The sequence below is a fragment of the Taudactylus pleione genome, unplaced genomic scaffold, assembly GCF_031769625.1.
Source record: "Taudactylus pleione unplaced genomic scaffold, aTauple2 ptg000128l, whole genome shotgun sequence".
Lineage (NCBI taxonomy): Eukaryota > Metazoa > Chordata > Amphibia > Anura > Myobatrachidae > Taudactylus > Taudactylus pleione.
In genome coordinates, this window is record NW_028284530.1 from 12,984,897 (window position 1) to 13,001,500 (window position 16,604).

General features: G+C 42.6%; 1 protein-coding gene across 5 annotated transcripts in view; it reads right to left on the bottom strand.

Annotated features, from left to right (window-relative positions):
- The window catches only part of ZC3H7B (zinc finger CCCH-type containing 7B), a 158,927-nt gene that overhangs the window by 8,940 nt on the left and 133,383 nt on the right, over positions 1 to 16,604 (bottom strand). For all 5 annotated transcript variants that reach the window (XM_088472740.1, XM_088472743.1, XM_088472741.1 and 2 more), the window contains 3 exons: positions 6,637 to 6,755; positions 2,044 to 2,149; positions 113 to 221 (listed from right to left, as the gene is read on the bottom strand). In XM_088472740.1, coding sequence (XP_088328866.1) covers positions 113 to 221; positions 2,044 to 2,149; positions 6,637 to 6,755 — 334 coding nt within the window. The remainder of the gene's footprint in view (positions 1 to 112; positions 222 to 2,043; positions 2,150 to 6,636; positions 6,756 to 16,604) is intronic.

The window sequence follows — 16,604 nt, forward strand, 5'->3', positions numbered from 1 at the left end:
ACACCACAATCCTGGCAAAGCATCTGAAGAGCTTACACTCCAACACCTGGGAATGGAATCTTTTTTTTTTTTTTAATCAAGTCTTATCCAGTCATTTATAAACTGCACTGACCCTTGTTCTCCTTCATAAATGTCCAGATGTCTTTCTCCTCTGTGTTGTGAGCAAAGGTGCAGTTTCCAATATACTGACACTTCTTCCCATTCTGCACATGGACACAGATCTGTGTGTGACAAGTAAGCAGCTTATTATATTATATCATTCTAGTTACAGACCAATCACATACTCATATTAACCAGAGCACACACCAAACATGCAGATCTAGACATCAGGCTAAATAAATCCTGAAAAAAAGGGGTTAATTAAATCCATCAATATTACAATACTGAGACACTGCAGGTTATCTACATCAGGCTGTCTGATGACTACAGTAAGCGCAAGTCAAATACGCTCAATAGAATTATAGAATAGGTTGTCTCATTTGTGGCAATATAGTGTATGTGATTTAATAGATGGAAACGGTTATGTTCATAGTTTGTAAAATCAATCTCCCCCCATTACCTTCTGCTTTCTATACACAAAATTATACTTCATATGTTTGTGTGCAAAGACTTGCCCTAAACATGACAGAATATTTATTTTTATAATTCTATTGGGAGATAATTATTGCATGTGTGTTTATGTGCCAAATCATTAGCTTCAATGTCAGAATCCCTGGTGCGGCTGTGTCATGCCTAGCCTGCTACACTAAACGCTGTGCAGGTTATGCACTGTCCCTGGCGCTCTATGTTTTGGCAATTCAACTACTGGCCTCAGCTTTTTAAAATAATTTGGCTATCAGTGATCCTAGGCATAGGGAATAATCCAAATCTCTGCTTGGTGTTATCCTTTACGGCTTTAACATGAAAACATTAATCATTCTGTACTGCACCGGTCTGCTGACCGATCCGTTATCAAAGTGTGTACCCAGCTTAAGACACTGCAAGTGGGCATCTCAGTTGCTTGAAAATGGGAGGCATTATTAGCATAGAGATTTGCCAAAAGGCACAGCCACGTCTGCATACAGCTCAGAATCAGGACTTTCCTCAGGATAGTCAGCAACTTAATTACCTTTGGTCCCACCGGACGACTATGGCTTATTTACCAGGGAAGTCTCAGTCACGATCAGCAAAGAAAAGATTCTAAAGAATGTAAAAAACCTTACTATACATTACTATGCAATACCTTTCCACTAAGGAGGGGGATTATTTTAGATTTACTCTCATGTTATTAGCTCGATCCTAGCAGAGAATCCCCTGGTTATGCAATAAAATGGGCAAGAGAAAGAGGCTGCCTACTACCTACCGCAATAAGTGTGGCAGCATCTTGTCTAAAGGCAAACTACAATTACATGAATAAAAACAAAATTAAGGGGGGAATGTAATAGCTTCCAATTTGGCATAATCCCAGATTTTCTGTAATTTTCCCGGCTGTTTTTGAAACCATATGGTTATAAAAGAAAAAAGTCTGGCTGAGTTTTGCCTTTGATAAATTAGCTTTTTTTTAAAAAAACATCTGGCAAAGACATTGAGTTTGCAAAACTGGAACCCAATACATTTCCGCCTAACTCCTTCACTGGGAGTGCCCATAACATCTACATTACACTTCCAGGGCTGTAGTAAACTGTATCCCTTTGGAAAACTGCACTGTTCAAAAGAAGGAAAAGCAGAGGCGCTCTTCACACTGGGGACCACACTGGACAATAGATTTAAGCCTCTATGGAGAGGAGATGTATGCAGCACCTGATTGGACAGCAATGGATGCCATCCTCATCAGCCAATATGTACATCCCATCACAACTACTTGATTTTTAAGAAGGCTGCAGTTTTTGAATGATGCACAACTTACAGTGGTGTCTTATGCAATGTATGCAGCAGTTATAAATAGCCTGTGTGTACAGTATGATACATGTGTGTTCATATGACTTAGGTATAGGCTTGTGTTTGCAAACAAAGAATAATCAACATTGTGTTCCATATTCTGCATTTAGCAACATGCTTTCTTACCTCATACTGCTGAGGAAAAGAGCGAATGGATGGCAGGGGTCGGATGGGAACCCATTTTTTTTTAGCCTTTGACATTACAAGCAATACTCGCTTATCTTTTGTCCAGCTGCCGCATAAAAAGAAAACAAAAACACAAATAAATAGATTAGTAAGAGTTAAATAATTGGCTAAATTAGGTGTAAAGAAATATATACTTTTTTTGTAGTAGTCATATCCTTTTCTACAGGTGCTGGTTTGTGTTCTAGCCCTAGGTGGGAAGATACTGGTACCAAATACATATACTTGACTGGGGCGGTACACCTGTCAAACCGTAACGCAGGTGTCCTAAGGCGAACTCAGGGAGGACAGAAACCTCCCGACAATAAAAGTCTTTATTGTCAATCTTAACCTAGCAAGGAGAAAAGAGCAAAAAGAGGAGCAGGGTAGAACGTACAATCATTGGTGATATCCTTACCTAAACTCCGCCATTAATGTCTATGTCTTAAGGATAACCATGCTTGAGCCCAGATAGTTAAATCAAAATGACTGCGGTACTAATCAAGTCACCTGTGCACAATCATGGATAGCCTCAACAACTGGACTGCAAGAACAGAGTTTGGGAACCCCTGCCTTAAGGCATTTGAACAAGGGGGTCCAGACTATAGACAGTGAAAAGGTTGACAATGTCTAGGTAGACACCATATGTTAGACAGTCAATAAGTCAACAGGTACAAATGGTCGACATGGTCAAAAGGTTGACACTTTTTTTTTTAGGGTTAGGCAGTTAGGGTTAGGCACCAAGGGGAGGGTTAGGGTGAAGATTAGGACTAGAAAACAAAAAAATCAAGTGTCGACCTTTTGACCCTGTCAATCTTTTGTCCCAGTCGACCTATTGACTGTCTAACATCTGGTGTCTATCTAGACACTGTCGACCGTTTTACCGTCTCTCTCTTAATCCACACCCTTGAAAAAGGAGACTTCTGTTGCTTACCAGTTAAGTCTCTTTCTCGGACTCCATAGGGGGCACAGGGACAACGCTGGGTATAGCCTGGAGAGTAGAGTCTTGGCACTAAACAGTTAAATTAAAATATCCACAAGCCCATGCTCCCCTCTCCTCTATACCCAGCCACCAACAGCCAGTTTAGTTTGCAAGCACATGGCAGGAGTGAGGCAGACTAAAAGAAGAAAGAGGTCTGGCACACACACAGAACCATACAGACAGTGGAGAGTAAAGCCGAACAGGTCACCAAGGAAACACGCCCCGGCAGTTAGGCGAGTCAGGGTGGGTGCTCTGTGTCCCCTATAGAGTCGAAGAGAGACTTAACAGCTAAGCAACATAAGTCTCCTTTTCTTCTTCTTCTTCCACTAGGGGACAGCAGGGACAACGTTGGGATATCCCAAAGATGTCCCCCCATGGGAGGGGACGCTCCTGAGCTGCAGTGAGCACAGAACGCCCGTAGGTGGTGTCCGAAGAAGCAAATTTGTCAAAGGAATAAAATTGAATGAACATAGTGAAACAGAGAGCAGGCTACGGTTTGTTTAGTAGCCGGCCAGCCCCTCTTGTGAACATCATACAGGACAAACAAAAAATCCGACTTGTGAATATCTATGGTCCTGTTCACGTAAAGCTGGAGAGCCCACACAACATCCAAGTAGGTTATCGGCTGAGAAAAATCCGAAACCTGGAAAGATGGTACCACAATTTCCTGGTTGATGTAGAAGAGTGACACCACCTTGGGAAGATAACCTAAACGAGTCCCCAGCACAGCCTTATCCGTATGGAAAACCAGGCACGGGGAGCGACACGAGAAGGCGCTCAAATCCATGTGGTTTATACTCCGTTGTTAACGTGAGTACGGGATGTGGCTTATATACTGGATGTCTGAAGTAGAGAACTGTTAAATCCCCGTACCTATTTTAAGAAGTACTACACCATTGGTTTTTTCTTTTTCTTTTTTCTTGTTTCACTTTCCTGAGGATCACCAGTGATTGACTCCATTACTCTGAGGATTGGGACACTCTTCGATTGACAGAACGGGAGTTCCGTATCTATTTACGCTATTGTTTGGAGTCAATTGGAAATAAGTGACTATGATTTATACGTCTTTTTAGGTTGAATCATTATAACTACATTTATATATCTTTCAGAATATACATTGTCTATTAGCTCTGCGCAGTTAGAGGGTTGCTTGATTTTTGTTTTTTATTGTTTCTTTTGAGAGGTGGATGACATCTTCTTAGCACTCCTTTACTGCTGTCACTAGTGTGCGCAGTCTAGTTCTCCTCAATTCCTTTGGTTTAGATAATGGTTGTTGCTTACAGCAAACCTGAGGAAGCGTTGGTAACTGGCTCAGATGGGGATATGCAAATAGGCATCCTGGATATCCAACAATGCCATAAAGTCCCCCGGGTCAAGAGCCTGAACGATGGAATGAAGTGACTATGAGGAATCTGGGTATCCGGAGGAACCTGTTGAGATGGTTTAAATTGAAAATGGGCCAAAATGAGCCATCTGGCTTCTGGACCAGAACAAGATTGGCGTAAAAACCCAAACCTCTCTGAGCCGGGGGATGGGAATGATGACCTTGGAGGCCAGGAGAGAGCGCATAGACTCTTCGAGAGCTTCTTCTTTTCCTGGCTGTGCGGAAAGGCCGTTGGAAAAAAAATGGGACGGAGGATGCTGTTGAAATGTTAAGAGCATAGCCCTGAGACACAACACCTCTGACCCAGGGTCTGTCGTGGACTGCATTCACAGTGCCAAAAAGAGTCTAAGCCGGCCTACCACCCCAGGGTCCCTCGGGTGGAACCCCATCCCATCATGCGGCAGGCTTGTTCGCTGGCTTAGCAGCAGAACGTTTGGTGGACCAGGACTGCTTACCTAGGGGCTTGGAGCATGTACCCTGGCTTCTGAGAAGCAGTTGACCTCTGGCTCTGCCCTGCGGATAAATGGAACGAGAAACTGATGTCTTAGGTCTGAAGAAAGCAGACTTAGATGCCACCAGTGTAGCCACGATCTTGTATAATTCAGGTCCAAACAGTATGTCTCCTGAATAAGGAATAGCTACTTGAGCCATTTTGGATTCTGTGTCCACCCACCAGGTGCGCAACCAGAGCACTCTTGTAGCTGTAATGGCAGAAGCAGACACCTTAGAGGTTAAAACTCCTAAATCTATGGCCGCTAGGGACAGGTAGGAAGCTGCATCCGTAACATGCCCCACTAGAGACACAAGGACCCGTCTGTGAGTACCAGAGGTAAGACCATCTTCTAAAGCATCTGCCCAGCTTTAGCCACCCCAGCAGACGCGAGTGCCGGACGAGCAAGAGCACACACATTAACATAAATGGTCTTCAGGAAATTTCTAACTTCCTATCCGTAGGATCTTTAAGAGAAGCAGTGTTAGAAATAGGAAGAAGATAAGACAGGTAAATATGAGCATCCAACTAGGGGAGGAGACTCCCACTGAACACTATCCGCTGCTAGGAGAGGGTAAAAAGTAGCAATGCGCTTAGAAACCTGAAAGCGTCTACTGAGGTGAGTCCATGCCTCTGCTATGAGGTCTACCAGCTGAGCCAAAGAAGGAAATTCAGTTAACGCCTTCTTCTGTCTCTTAAATACCAGTGCCTTAGATTTAGGAGGCTGTTTGGAATCCTCAACCTACTGCTCTGATAAAAGCCTCTACATCTATTGGGGGCATAGCCTCCTCTAGGACCAAAAAAGTCTGAACGTCAGGAGGTAATAGAAGCACTAGCTTTCCTGTCTTAGGGAACTTCAGAGTCCAAAACTCCCCCAGAGGCGTAGAGCTCTCATGTGCAGCAGGTCTGCGTCTGGGAGCCCTATCCTTACATAGTATCTGCTGAAAAGATGCTCACACCTGAGCTAGGCCCTGTACTCACTGAGAAAATGATTGCATCCAAGGTGGCTCCACCATAGGCAGCGGAGAAGCAGAACTAGGGACAGGAGGCACTGGGGCTGCCAGCCGGACTACAAACTGCTACATCACCTGTGTTAAAGTGGACGCCCAAGCTGGTTCCTAACTGGATCCTGTGGCTGAAGGAGCCTGTTGCACGGCCATAAAGCAACTGACACAAAGGCCATCCTGCTCCAGGCCCTGGGGAGAAATTACGTTAACACCTTTCTTACAGGTGCGCATCATTGTAGCACCGACCTCCTTGCGAGTCTTATTTCTGGACATCTTTATAGTCGCAGAAATCCCCACACACCAAAATTAACAATGGTGTAAGCAAAAAGGGTCTCAAAAGTGCTATGTATATATAAATATACTAAGAGCTGTACTCACTAACTGTAAGGGATGTTCCCCAGGTGACCATTAACCACAGTAGATACACAGACACAGAGTAGAAGTACAAATACTCACATGCGCACAGACCACTCAGTGCTAATAAATGTGTGGCAAATAGTGCTCAACAATCCAGTTAAATTAGCAGGAAGGAGCTAAATACACATAACATGGCTGCTAGGAGCAGGTTATAAGAGGAGACAGGAGCCCATCTTTTCTCCCCGTGCTGTGCTGAGGCAGGCTGTGAGGATAATGGCCGCTCAGCATTCTAAAGGAGGATTCTATCCATCTGTGTGTGAAGAGTTTAATTGGATACCTATGCCTGGCTTTGGCAGTACAGTACTTCTCATCCCGATCTGCCTCAATCTCTCTTCCATTTCGCAAACATTGCCCACAGACAAACTTCATCTTCAGGTCTAGTGACTTAGGTTGAGGCTGCCGAAGAGAGGAGAACTATTAGAATACATGGACACAAAAACAAAACAAAGCCTTATTATGTGAATATCAGATGAAAATTGAGTTTTTACTCTGACAAAAACTTTTCCCCAATTCCAATGTGCAACAGAGCCTTAATGATGGGCTTCAATCCCATTTGTAGGACGAAGGGAAATTCTAGACTAAGTGCATATACTCTTTCCTTGTTCCTAATACCCGTCCCCCTAGGGTTAAGCCCCTGTTCCCACTTGTGAATGTGACGCTTTTAAAAGAGCAAGAGAGGAACATCAACAAAAATATCCAGAGGATCAACAATCAACCAGAGATATATCTGCACCCCCATTGGCTTTACAGAAAAGGATATGTGCGTAAACTAACTTTCTACAGTTTATTATCCATCTGGGTAGGGGGGTATTCCCTTATTGTTGGGCTATTTCAAAAGATAACAAGCTATAATAGAAATAAATGTCTCCTAAAAAAACTTGCTTCAAAAAATGCAAAGATAAGCACATGCAACCTGCAAAGCAGCTTACACAAAGTGCCATGCCTGCAAGGAAATAAGTGTTCCACAGCACAACCTAAACTGGTTCAGGTCTTTCTGGTAGAACATTTGTTCACTTGATAGGCCAAAACATTGAACATGGTATAGGACATCAGGGGATAAGAAAGGAATTATGGATAACAAGATTTTTGTACTTACCAGAAAAATCCATTTCTCAGATTCCATGGGGGACATTGGAAATACACTGGGGGTATAGAAGCTGGTATGTAGAGCCTGGCACTTTAAATCTTGAGAGACCTAGGCTTGGCTCCTCCCCCTCTATACACACCTAACTTCAGTATAATTTAACAAAGCCAAGTAGAGACAGAAGGAGACAGGAAGAATAAAAGGAGGAAGAAACGCAACTAAGTGACCAAACACGTCACAACAACATAAAGCAACTACAACAGCAAAACCAAACATAACCATATACACTAAATGCAGCAGTGTAGGAAGGGCATCCAGTGTCCCCCATGGAATCGAAAAATAAAGATTTTACTGGTAAATACAAATATCCTGTTTTCTCCTTCATTCACTGGGGGACACTGGGAGACCAAAGCTAGCCTCCTTAGATGCAAAATTGTCAAAAAGATATAATTTGTCAAAAAGTAGGCACAGAAAAACAGGTAGCATCCAGACACAGCTGAGCCGCAGAAGCCCCATGACATGCTGGCCAAGAATCACCCCTCCGATTGAGTGGAATGAGACAAAACTCTAGAAGTACCTGATGACACCAGGTAATCTAAGCCTATCTGAAAGCCTCACAGATCCAGATACTCTCTCTTTAGAAGCCAGCCAACCTTTCTTGTGAGAATCACATATAATACATAAGTCATCAGTCTTCCTTTAAGGCCAAAGTACTGGAAACATACAACCTATGGGCCCGTAACACATCCAACGCATGGACCAAAAAATCTCCACTAGGAAGAACCGGAACCACAATAGGCCGATTTATGTGGAATTTGAAGACAACCTTCGGCAAAAAATAAGTTTTTTTTATAGAGCTCCGCCCGGTAGTCATGAAAAACATGTAGAAAGAGCGATATGCTAAGGCCATTAGCTCGTACATGGTCCTGACCAAAAAAAAGGCTAAAGAGAAAAACAGTCTTCCAAGTAAGATTTTAAATCTACTAAGTCTACTTATTGAAAAAATTGTAAGACAAGATTCAAGTCCCACCTCGCAGTGGGAGGAAGAAACAAAGGTTGAAGATGAATGACCCCCTGCATGAACAACTGCATCGCAGGAAGGAAGGCCAAAGCATCTCTGGAAAAGGTCAGATAATTCTGAAACTCTGCCGCTTTAAGGATCCCAGGCATAGAGCAACATCCAAACATCTTGTAGAAACAACAGAAGGTGTGAAAGCATGAAAGACAAGGGAGTAAACCCACACCTTTCGCACCAGACAACATAGGCTTGCCAAATGCGGTGGTAATGTGCTGTGGAAATCGGTTTATGAGCCCTTAGTATAGTTGTAATAGCCTCATCTGAGTCCTTAGGAGTGATGTCTCAACAGCCACACTGAAGAGGAAGATGCCAAATGTGCCTGTCACCATGAGTTACGGAGATTCCTCAAAGTCACGTGTCATGACTGTATACATTCTGTGTGCCCTGAGTAAACTGTGCTCAGGGAACTAGGAGTTATAACTAGGCCGTGACCATGATGTGAATTATTATAATTCTCCCAAAACATGTTTCATGAATGGCTTTTAGTATGAATTGCTAGTTTCAAAATTGTGTCTGGATTGTGTACTTGCTGAACAAAGTGATAAGGTGTTACCTAAGCATCTTTTGAAGGTTAAACTTCCTTGGAAATAGTGTTTGCATTTTACAGTTGGGGCCCTTGTTCTAGCCCTTGGACACAGACAAGCAGGCTAAGAAGAGTGTCAGCTTATCAGTCTTTTTCATTCAGCTTTCCTGCAATAAATTCTGTATTGGTTGGGGATCAAAAAGCCTACCAAAAGGTATAACTATTAAGTCCATGTTCCGTTATGGTCCTATATGGTAAACTTCCTGAATTGCCTAAATAAGTCTCTTAAGCAGAGAGTTATACGCTGTTTAGTGTTCTGGAGACAAATGAATTTGCAACTACACAGATCTTGTGAGAACAAGAAAGCAGTCCTCTTCAGCCGGGAAAGGGTGGCGGCTGATGGGGGAAAGAGTGGTTGTGGGACTATAAGGATCAGAAACCCACACTACTCGGGGTTCACTCTACAAGGGAGTAGCTTCGTAGAGAGGTATAATCTTCTGCCTCATGTGGTCTCCCTCATGCAGATCACCTAAACCTTTAAGACAATTTAGGGTTCTGACTTTATTTTGCTCTATTTATTTGAAGTTCATCTGTGCATTTCCTATCTGTAGGTCTTGTTTATCTACCGTTTTTTCTTTGCAACTTAACCCTGGAGGTATTTCCTCAATAAATCCTAAAAATTTATAAGCGTTATCTCTGTGCTCTTTGAATTCACGTGCCTGTAGAGGTCCATGCTACATCTGTGTAAACAACTATGGATTTTTAAGTATGATCTAAGTGTCTGGCGATTGCAAGAGCATTATTCCAATACTCTTCATGGTGGCAGCTTGACTAAAACCCACGTCACGACCGCCCACCTGCGTCAGGTTGGCGTATCTGAGTGCAAGTCTCAGTCTGAGAACCATGCTTGACGGGGCCAATTCGAAGCCACTAGGATAACTGTAACCTGTTCCCGTTTGAGGAGTTTCAGGACCCGAGGTTGAAAAGAAAAATGCGGAGGCAGGTAAATCAGACAAAAGGCCCTTGGTATAGTTCGAGCATATGCCACCAGATCTCTCAGCCTGGAGCAGTATAGAGACACCTTGTGATTTAAGTGTGATGCCATGAGATCCACATCCGGCAGACATCAACGTGTTACCACAGTCTGGAAAACTTCCAGTTGAAGAGCCCATTGGCCGGGGTGAAGATCCTGGTGGCTGAGGTAAACCGCTTCTTACTTCTTGACCCCAGGAAGCAATATTGCCAACACATGACTTTATACCCAACGAAGGATGCGTACGCTTTCATGGCTAGTGGACTCCTCATACCCTCTTGACTATGTACGCCACTGCCGAGGCATGGTCTTACTGGCCCTTGAAGGTGATGTGCCACCATCAAGGTCATTGAAGATTACCAGTACGTTGGTGGAAATAATTCCTCCAACCATGTCCAAAGCCCTTGAAACCGGTTTGGGGAAAAAAAAAAAAAAAAAAAACTGCGTCCCAACCTAAGACTTGCATCCGTGGTCAATAGAGTCAAATACCAAATGGAGAATTGGCAAACAATTTGGAGGTGGACAACCACCAAAGAAGGGGACGGACAAATCACCCTGAACAAGTGAAGTTGAGAGCCGTCCCACTTGGAAGCTAGGTTCAATTGGAGCTCCCAATAGTGAAACCTGCCGAACTGATCCACCTTGTAGGATGAGACAAGTTTTCACAAGAGGCGAATGCACAAATGGTAGGAAACCATCTGCTTCCAAAGAATCAAACCTCCCTAGTGAATGAATGGCCAGGATTTTGTACTAAGGCAGAAAAATCCTCTGCAAGGACACGAATATAATCTCCAGGAATAGAAGCCTCTATCATGGAATGAGATTTAACTTTTTGAAGTTGACAATCCACCCATGAGTTTTAAGAGTATGATGCGTCAGGGTAACATGAAAGTGAAAGATATCTGCTGATGGAGCCTTTATAAGGATATCTTAATGACCAAAGACGAGGCATCATCACTGCCATCACTTTGGTAAAGACCTATGGGGTGGAAGAGAGTGAGAGGAAGGGCTCGGAATTGAAGATAGGCGTCGGAATTGAAGATGGGTGTCTTGAACTGCAAGGAAAGATTGGCGAGGTTCCCTGATAAAGATGTGTAAAATAAGCATCCGAAAACCAGGAATTCTCATTTTTCCTTACTCGCAATCACAGGGCACATTTGAACTTGTGGAACTGCAGATGCACATTCAAGGATTTGATATTGAGTATGGGGCATACTGAGCTGCTCGGCTTTGGTACGACAAAAAGGTTTAAATAAAACAGCTGGAATCGCTGACCCTTGGGAACTGGGACTACCACCCCAGAGGAAAGTAGTTTGCCTACGCTTTTGGAGAGAGGCCAGGGGGACCAGTAGTGAAAAATCTCTGAGGAGGCAGAGGATCTGAGACATTCATTCTTGTACCCTACAGAGAGGATACGTCTCACCCAGGAATCAGAACAAGTGGGAAAGCCAGAGGTTTTTAAATTGATTGATCTAAACTGCAGATTGCTTTTCTGCGGGTTTTCCATCCTGACAACAGGAGGCAAGGACTGATGGACTCTCTGATCGTCCACCACTGATGGTTAATAACTTGCCCTTCAACCCCCAAAACTGTGGCCTAGTTCAGATATGAAAGGAATGAAAGGATGGCCCCGAAGAAGATCAAGGCCTAGATGTTGAAGAGGAGGAAGGTAAAACTGAACTCTTGCCCCCCCATAGTTAGACCGATTATCTTGTTCAGCTCCGACACAAACAAGATCTCGCCAGAAAAAGGAATGGCTGCTAAGGAACGAGTAGAAACCAAATCTGCTTGCCAAATTCTAAGCCATAGATCCCTACAAGCCGCAATGGCAGCCGCAGAAACCCTAGAGCAGACAATCCCTGCATCTATGGTAGACTCCTTAATTTGTTCAATCAGTGTAAGATGATCCTCCTGCAAGGATGTCTGCCCAATTTTCAAACGCCTTGTTGACCCAGGCGGAGATCAGAATTGATCACAGGGAAATATCTGCTGTCACAAAAATCGACTTTAGACTGCTATCCTGGGAACCATTTGTATTTTATTTTATTGATATTAAAATACAAACAGCATAGGTGCCTCTTGATCTCTAACTGACCTACCAGGGTCACATTTATACTTGTATATGTGTACATTTAATTTATATCATTTATTTTTATAAGCGCAGTTCCATTTTTGTTTTTATTCTCACACCTGTAATGTATCATAGGGCTGTCCCCTCCTACCTACCCTATACAAAAACCTAGCTCTCCTTTCATTAAAAGAGGGCTTTTGGTGACGCCATTTTTCCTCTTTAAAAAGTTACCTCTTCATATAAGAGAATCTACTATGAATTTCAAATGACCAAAAGTGGAGACATCGCCTTGTGGCACAGGAGATTCCCAGAATCTTAGATTGTAGTAAGACCAGTCACAGCCCTTTATGAGATCACCTTGGAGAGAGTCCAAAGATTGAACTGGGAAAGATGAACTACCTCTACCATGGAGAGCATGCTGAAGATAATGCCAGAAGTCAACTGATTAGACTCTGGAAAGCTTGGATCTTGATTAGAAATAAAGACTTGGTGGAAAGCAGTTGAAGATGAGGCATCGAAAAGGAATCAGATTACTCTGGAGAAGGGAGTTCTTAACCAATTGTGCCTCTTTGGTTCCTGCAGGGACAGATGAACATATTCTACTAAAATATTCTACTGCCTGCTCCCACAAAGGAGTCTTAATCATCAGATTGTCATGGTAGGGAAGTATGTTGATCCCTTATTGATAAAGATAAACTGCTAAAACCACCATATATATGGTAAACATCTGCAGGGCAGATGCCTAAACAAGCACTTAAAATTGGACTTTTTCTATTATAAAGTATAGGAACTCCTTGTGCCCCTCCCCAAATTGGGCTGTGGAGATAGAATGGCAAGAAAATATTAGAATTTAAGCCAAGGGCAATAAGATTGGTTTGCAATGGGTACAGGTTTGAAAAAAGCTTGGGTCTTGTAAAGGTTTTTAAGACTGTGGAACCTGAAAAGAAGTAACTCCATGACAAAGACAAGTCACATTTCAAGGGGTTGGATGAAAAATTCAACCATTTGTCTAAATTGAAGCAGCCTGCTGCAATCCCCTAATAGATGGCAGGAATCGCCTGCAGCCATGAAGTCTTCGTCATACTCTGAAAACGCCAACAAAAAAATTGGCCTCAACAATGCAGTACAGGTTGAGTCTCCCATATCCAAATATTCCGAAATACGGAATTATTTTGACATGACTGAGATAATGAAACCTTTGATTTTTGATGGTTCAATGTACAAACTTTGTCTAAGGCACAAATTATTAAAAATATTGTATAAAATTACCTTCAGGCTGTGTGTATAAGGTGTATATCAAACATAAATGAATTTCATTTCTGTACACAAACTTTGCTTGAGCCACAAAATTATTGAAAATATTGTATAAAATTACCTGCAGGCTGTGTATAAGGTGTATATACCACATAAATGCATTTTGTGTGTATATTTCCCAAGATATTTCATTATGATAAGCAAATATTCCAAAAAAGGGAATATTCCGCTATCCAAAACAACCCCGGGTCCCAAGCATTTTGGATATGGGAGACTCAACCTGTATTAAGACTCTGTTAAAAAGCAAAAAAAAAAAAAAAAGAATCTAGTGACTGCGCCAACATGTGGAGCGGCTCTATGGATAAGAGAGCGAGGCACCACACAGGTGACTGGTTGAATCCATGGGTAATTTAGACAGCCAATGACTACATAAGCGTGATTTATGCAAAGCAGGCTGTAGGACAAAGGGGCAACACAGCCCTCTATTTACACATAGCTGAGTCAATGGGTGAAAACATTACACAAAATGGGACAATATGGTGTGGAAGTCAAAAGAGTAACTACCTACCCTATAAATAAGGGAGGACAGTAGGACAGTAAAATAAATAAAATATAACACATTTCCCTCAAAGTGGTCAGTTCTACTGGCTGAAATTAGTAAGTAGATTTAAAGCAATTTATATGATGAGCATGTGTATGTGTGTCAGGGAATTTAGACTGTAAGCTCTAATGTGAATGACCAAGTTTCTCTGTACAGCAATTTGTAAATTGGTGGCACTATATAAAACAAGCAATTATAAAAAAATTATTAAAAAGTATGATAAATATTTATAACACCTAATGTTACAGTGCTTTTGCAAACTGAACTCCCCCATTCAAGAATGTTTGAAGTTCTGTTCACGGGTGGAATGTCGGCTGTCGCACTATGGGCTTGTAGCGAACTTGACTCCCAACCCTGAGGGTAGATGTCCTGACATCAAACCATAAATCATGTAACTTCACACCTCACAGGTGTTGCTCTTTGCTGATTGTGTAATAAGCACTTTCCCTATTCGAGCCAAATGAAATGCAGTGTGTTAGCCAAGGTGCGGTTTATAAAGAAGAGCATATATAATTGGTGACTAAACGTAAAATTCTAATTCATCCAATATAAATATGGTGGTAACTCGGGCACTTCTGTGAGGTAACTGTGAACATTTCTAAATGTACCCATCAGCAATGTATTGCACACATAAAACCCAACGCTCACACATAGCTAGGGAGGCCAATCCTGGGATTGGGATCGGCAGGATCATGGGAATTTGGCCTAAAAATGGCTGGGATTGAATAGAAAAAAAAATGTCCCCCGCCCAACCCACACAGTGACTTACCGGGCGGCGAGCAGGCGGGGACACTACAGCATGGCCATGTAGAGGGGTGGGTGGGCTGGTGCAGCATGACCACTGTCTTCATGTCACGCTGCGCAGTGCACACAGCCGAGGGAAGGGGAAGCCGGGCAGCGTCTGAGCACTCCGCTGGAGCTACTCAGCGCTGCCCAGCACTTAAAAAAAACATTTATGGCCAATGCCGGGATCGGGATATTTTTTTTTCAAAAACAGGCCAATCTAGAGTATCCCGGGATTGAAAAAACAGCCTGGAATTGGCCTCCCTACACACAGCTCTAAACCTGATTGTGCTAATGTAAAATGATAACTATACCTAAAAATAAAGTTTTGATTCAGTAATTCAGTTGCTTATGTGAAATTGCTGAAGAAAAATAACTAAACTTTACTACATAGCAAATAGCAAGTGTAAAAAATAAGGCCAAATGGATCTGTAATGACATTGAAACCACTATATCCATATTCTGCATTAGTGACTTAAAAATTGTCCTTGAATAACCTTTTACTTTATATTTAGTTGGCTTTCAAGAGATTAAATGTGACGTGTTCCCATGTCGGAGTCTTTGTCATGACGGACGCGCAAATTATGAGTAGGTAAAAATGGAGACATTAGGTTATTTCCTGGGAAAATCTGCAGTTGGCTAGATGGCTGTGTACATGTTGTGGGTGGAATATACTGTACAGATACAGAACCCCGCAACAATATATCATCACAGGACTGCCTGACATGGTCATAACATTCTATTACACTCTATAGTATACACTACACCACTTATAATGACCTGGCCACTGGACATGATCATGATACATTTACTTTACTGTATACAGACACATAATATATCTATCCAGCATGACGCAACCATAACACATACTTAGAATAAAATTACATTCAATTGTCTAATCTTTAATTCAAATAAAAACCTACACTGCTACCTCCAGGGGGCACTCTTCTCCTGAACCTACTAAGTCTAATATTTTCCCACTCTTTGTCCAAACTACAGTCTTAGAACCAGATGCCAGTTAACTTACGCTGATGGCACTCTAGGCCAACTACCTGTCACCTTAGTCTGCAGCTATGATCCTAATTCTAGTCAGAGGGTCTTCCTTCAACACCTGTTACACCATGAGAAGCATGCAGAGGGCCGCCTACTGCTAGGTAACTTCAATATGATCTTTGGTATGGATAGGGCCACTCATTCCTTTACCTTTTCTTTGCCCTCATCTCCTCCTCTAAACTCGCTAAGAAGTTTAAAACTCTTCTCAGAGCGCTTCTTCTTGGACTCCGGCCAATTGATGAACGGATCAGATAGGGGATACACTTGTTATTTCCATCCTCGCGGGGTTTACATTCATATTCATTTGATCTTCTTAGACTCGAGTCTTGCCTCTAAGGTTTCTAATGCTACCACTCACCCATTTGGCTGTTAGGATTAATGTGAAGTTTCCACCTAACTCCATGTTGTTGATCATCTCCCTACACGGCAGGACAACTGAACAACGCTCTCCTTCTTACCTCCTCTAATTGTCAAGGAGTCACTGAATCTCTTCCTAGTATACTTATCCCTTATTACAGTGATTCCCAACCACGGTCCTCAAGGCACACTAACAGTCCTGGTTTAGTGATATCCATGCTAAAGCACAGTTGGTTAAATCAATATAACTGAGGTAATAATGAAGTCACCTGTGCCCAAGTATGGCTATCCTTTAAAACCTGGACTGTTAGTGTGCCTTGAGGACCGTGGTTGGGAACCCCTGCCTTATTGAGACCCTTGACATGTCCCTCTCAGTCCTCTGGGAATCTCATAAAGCTGGCGCATTCA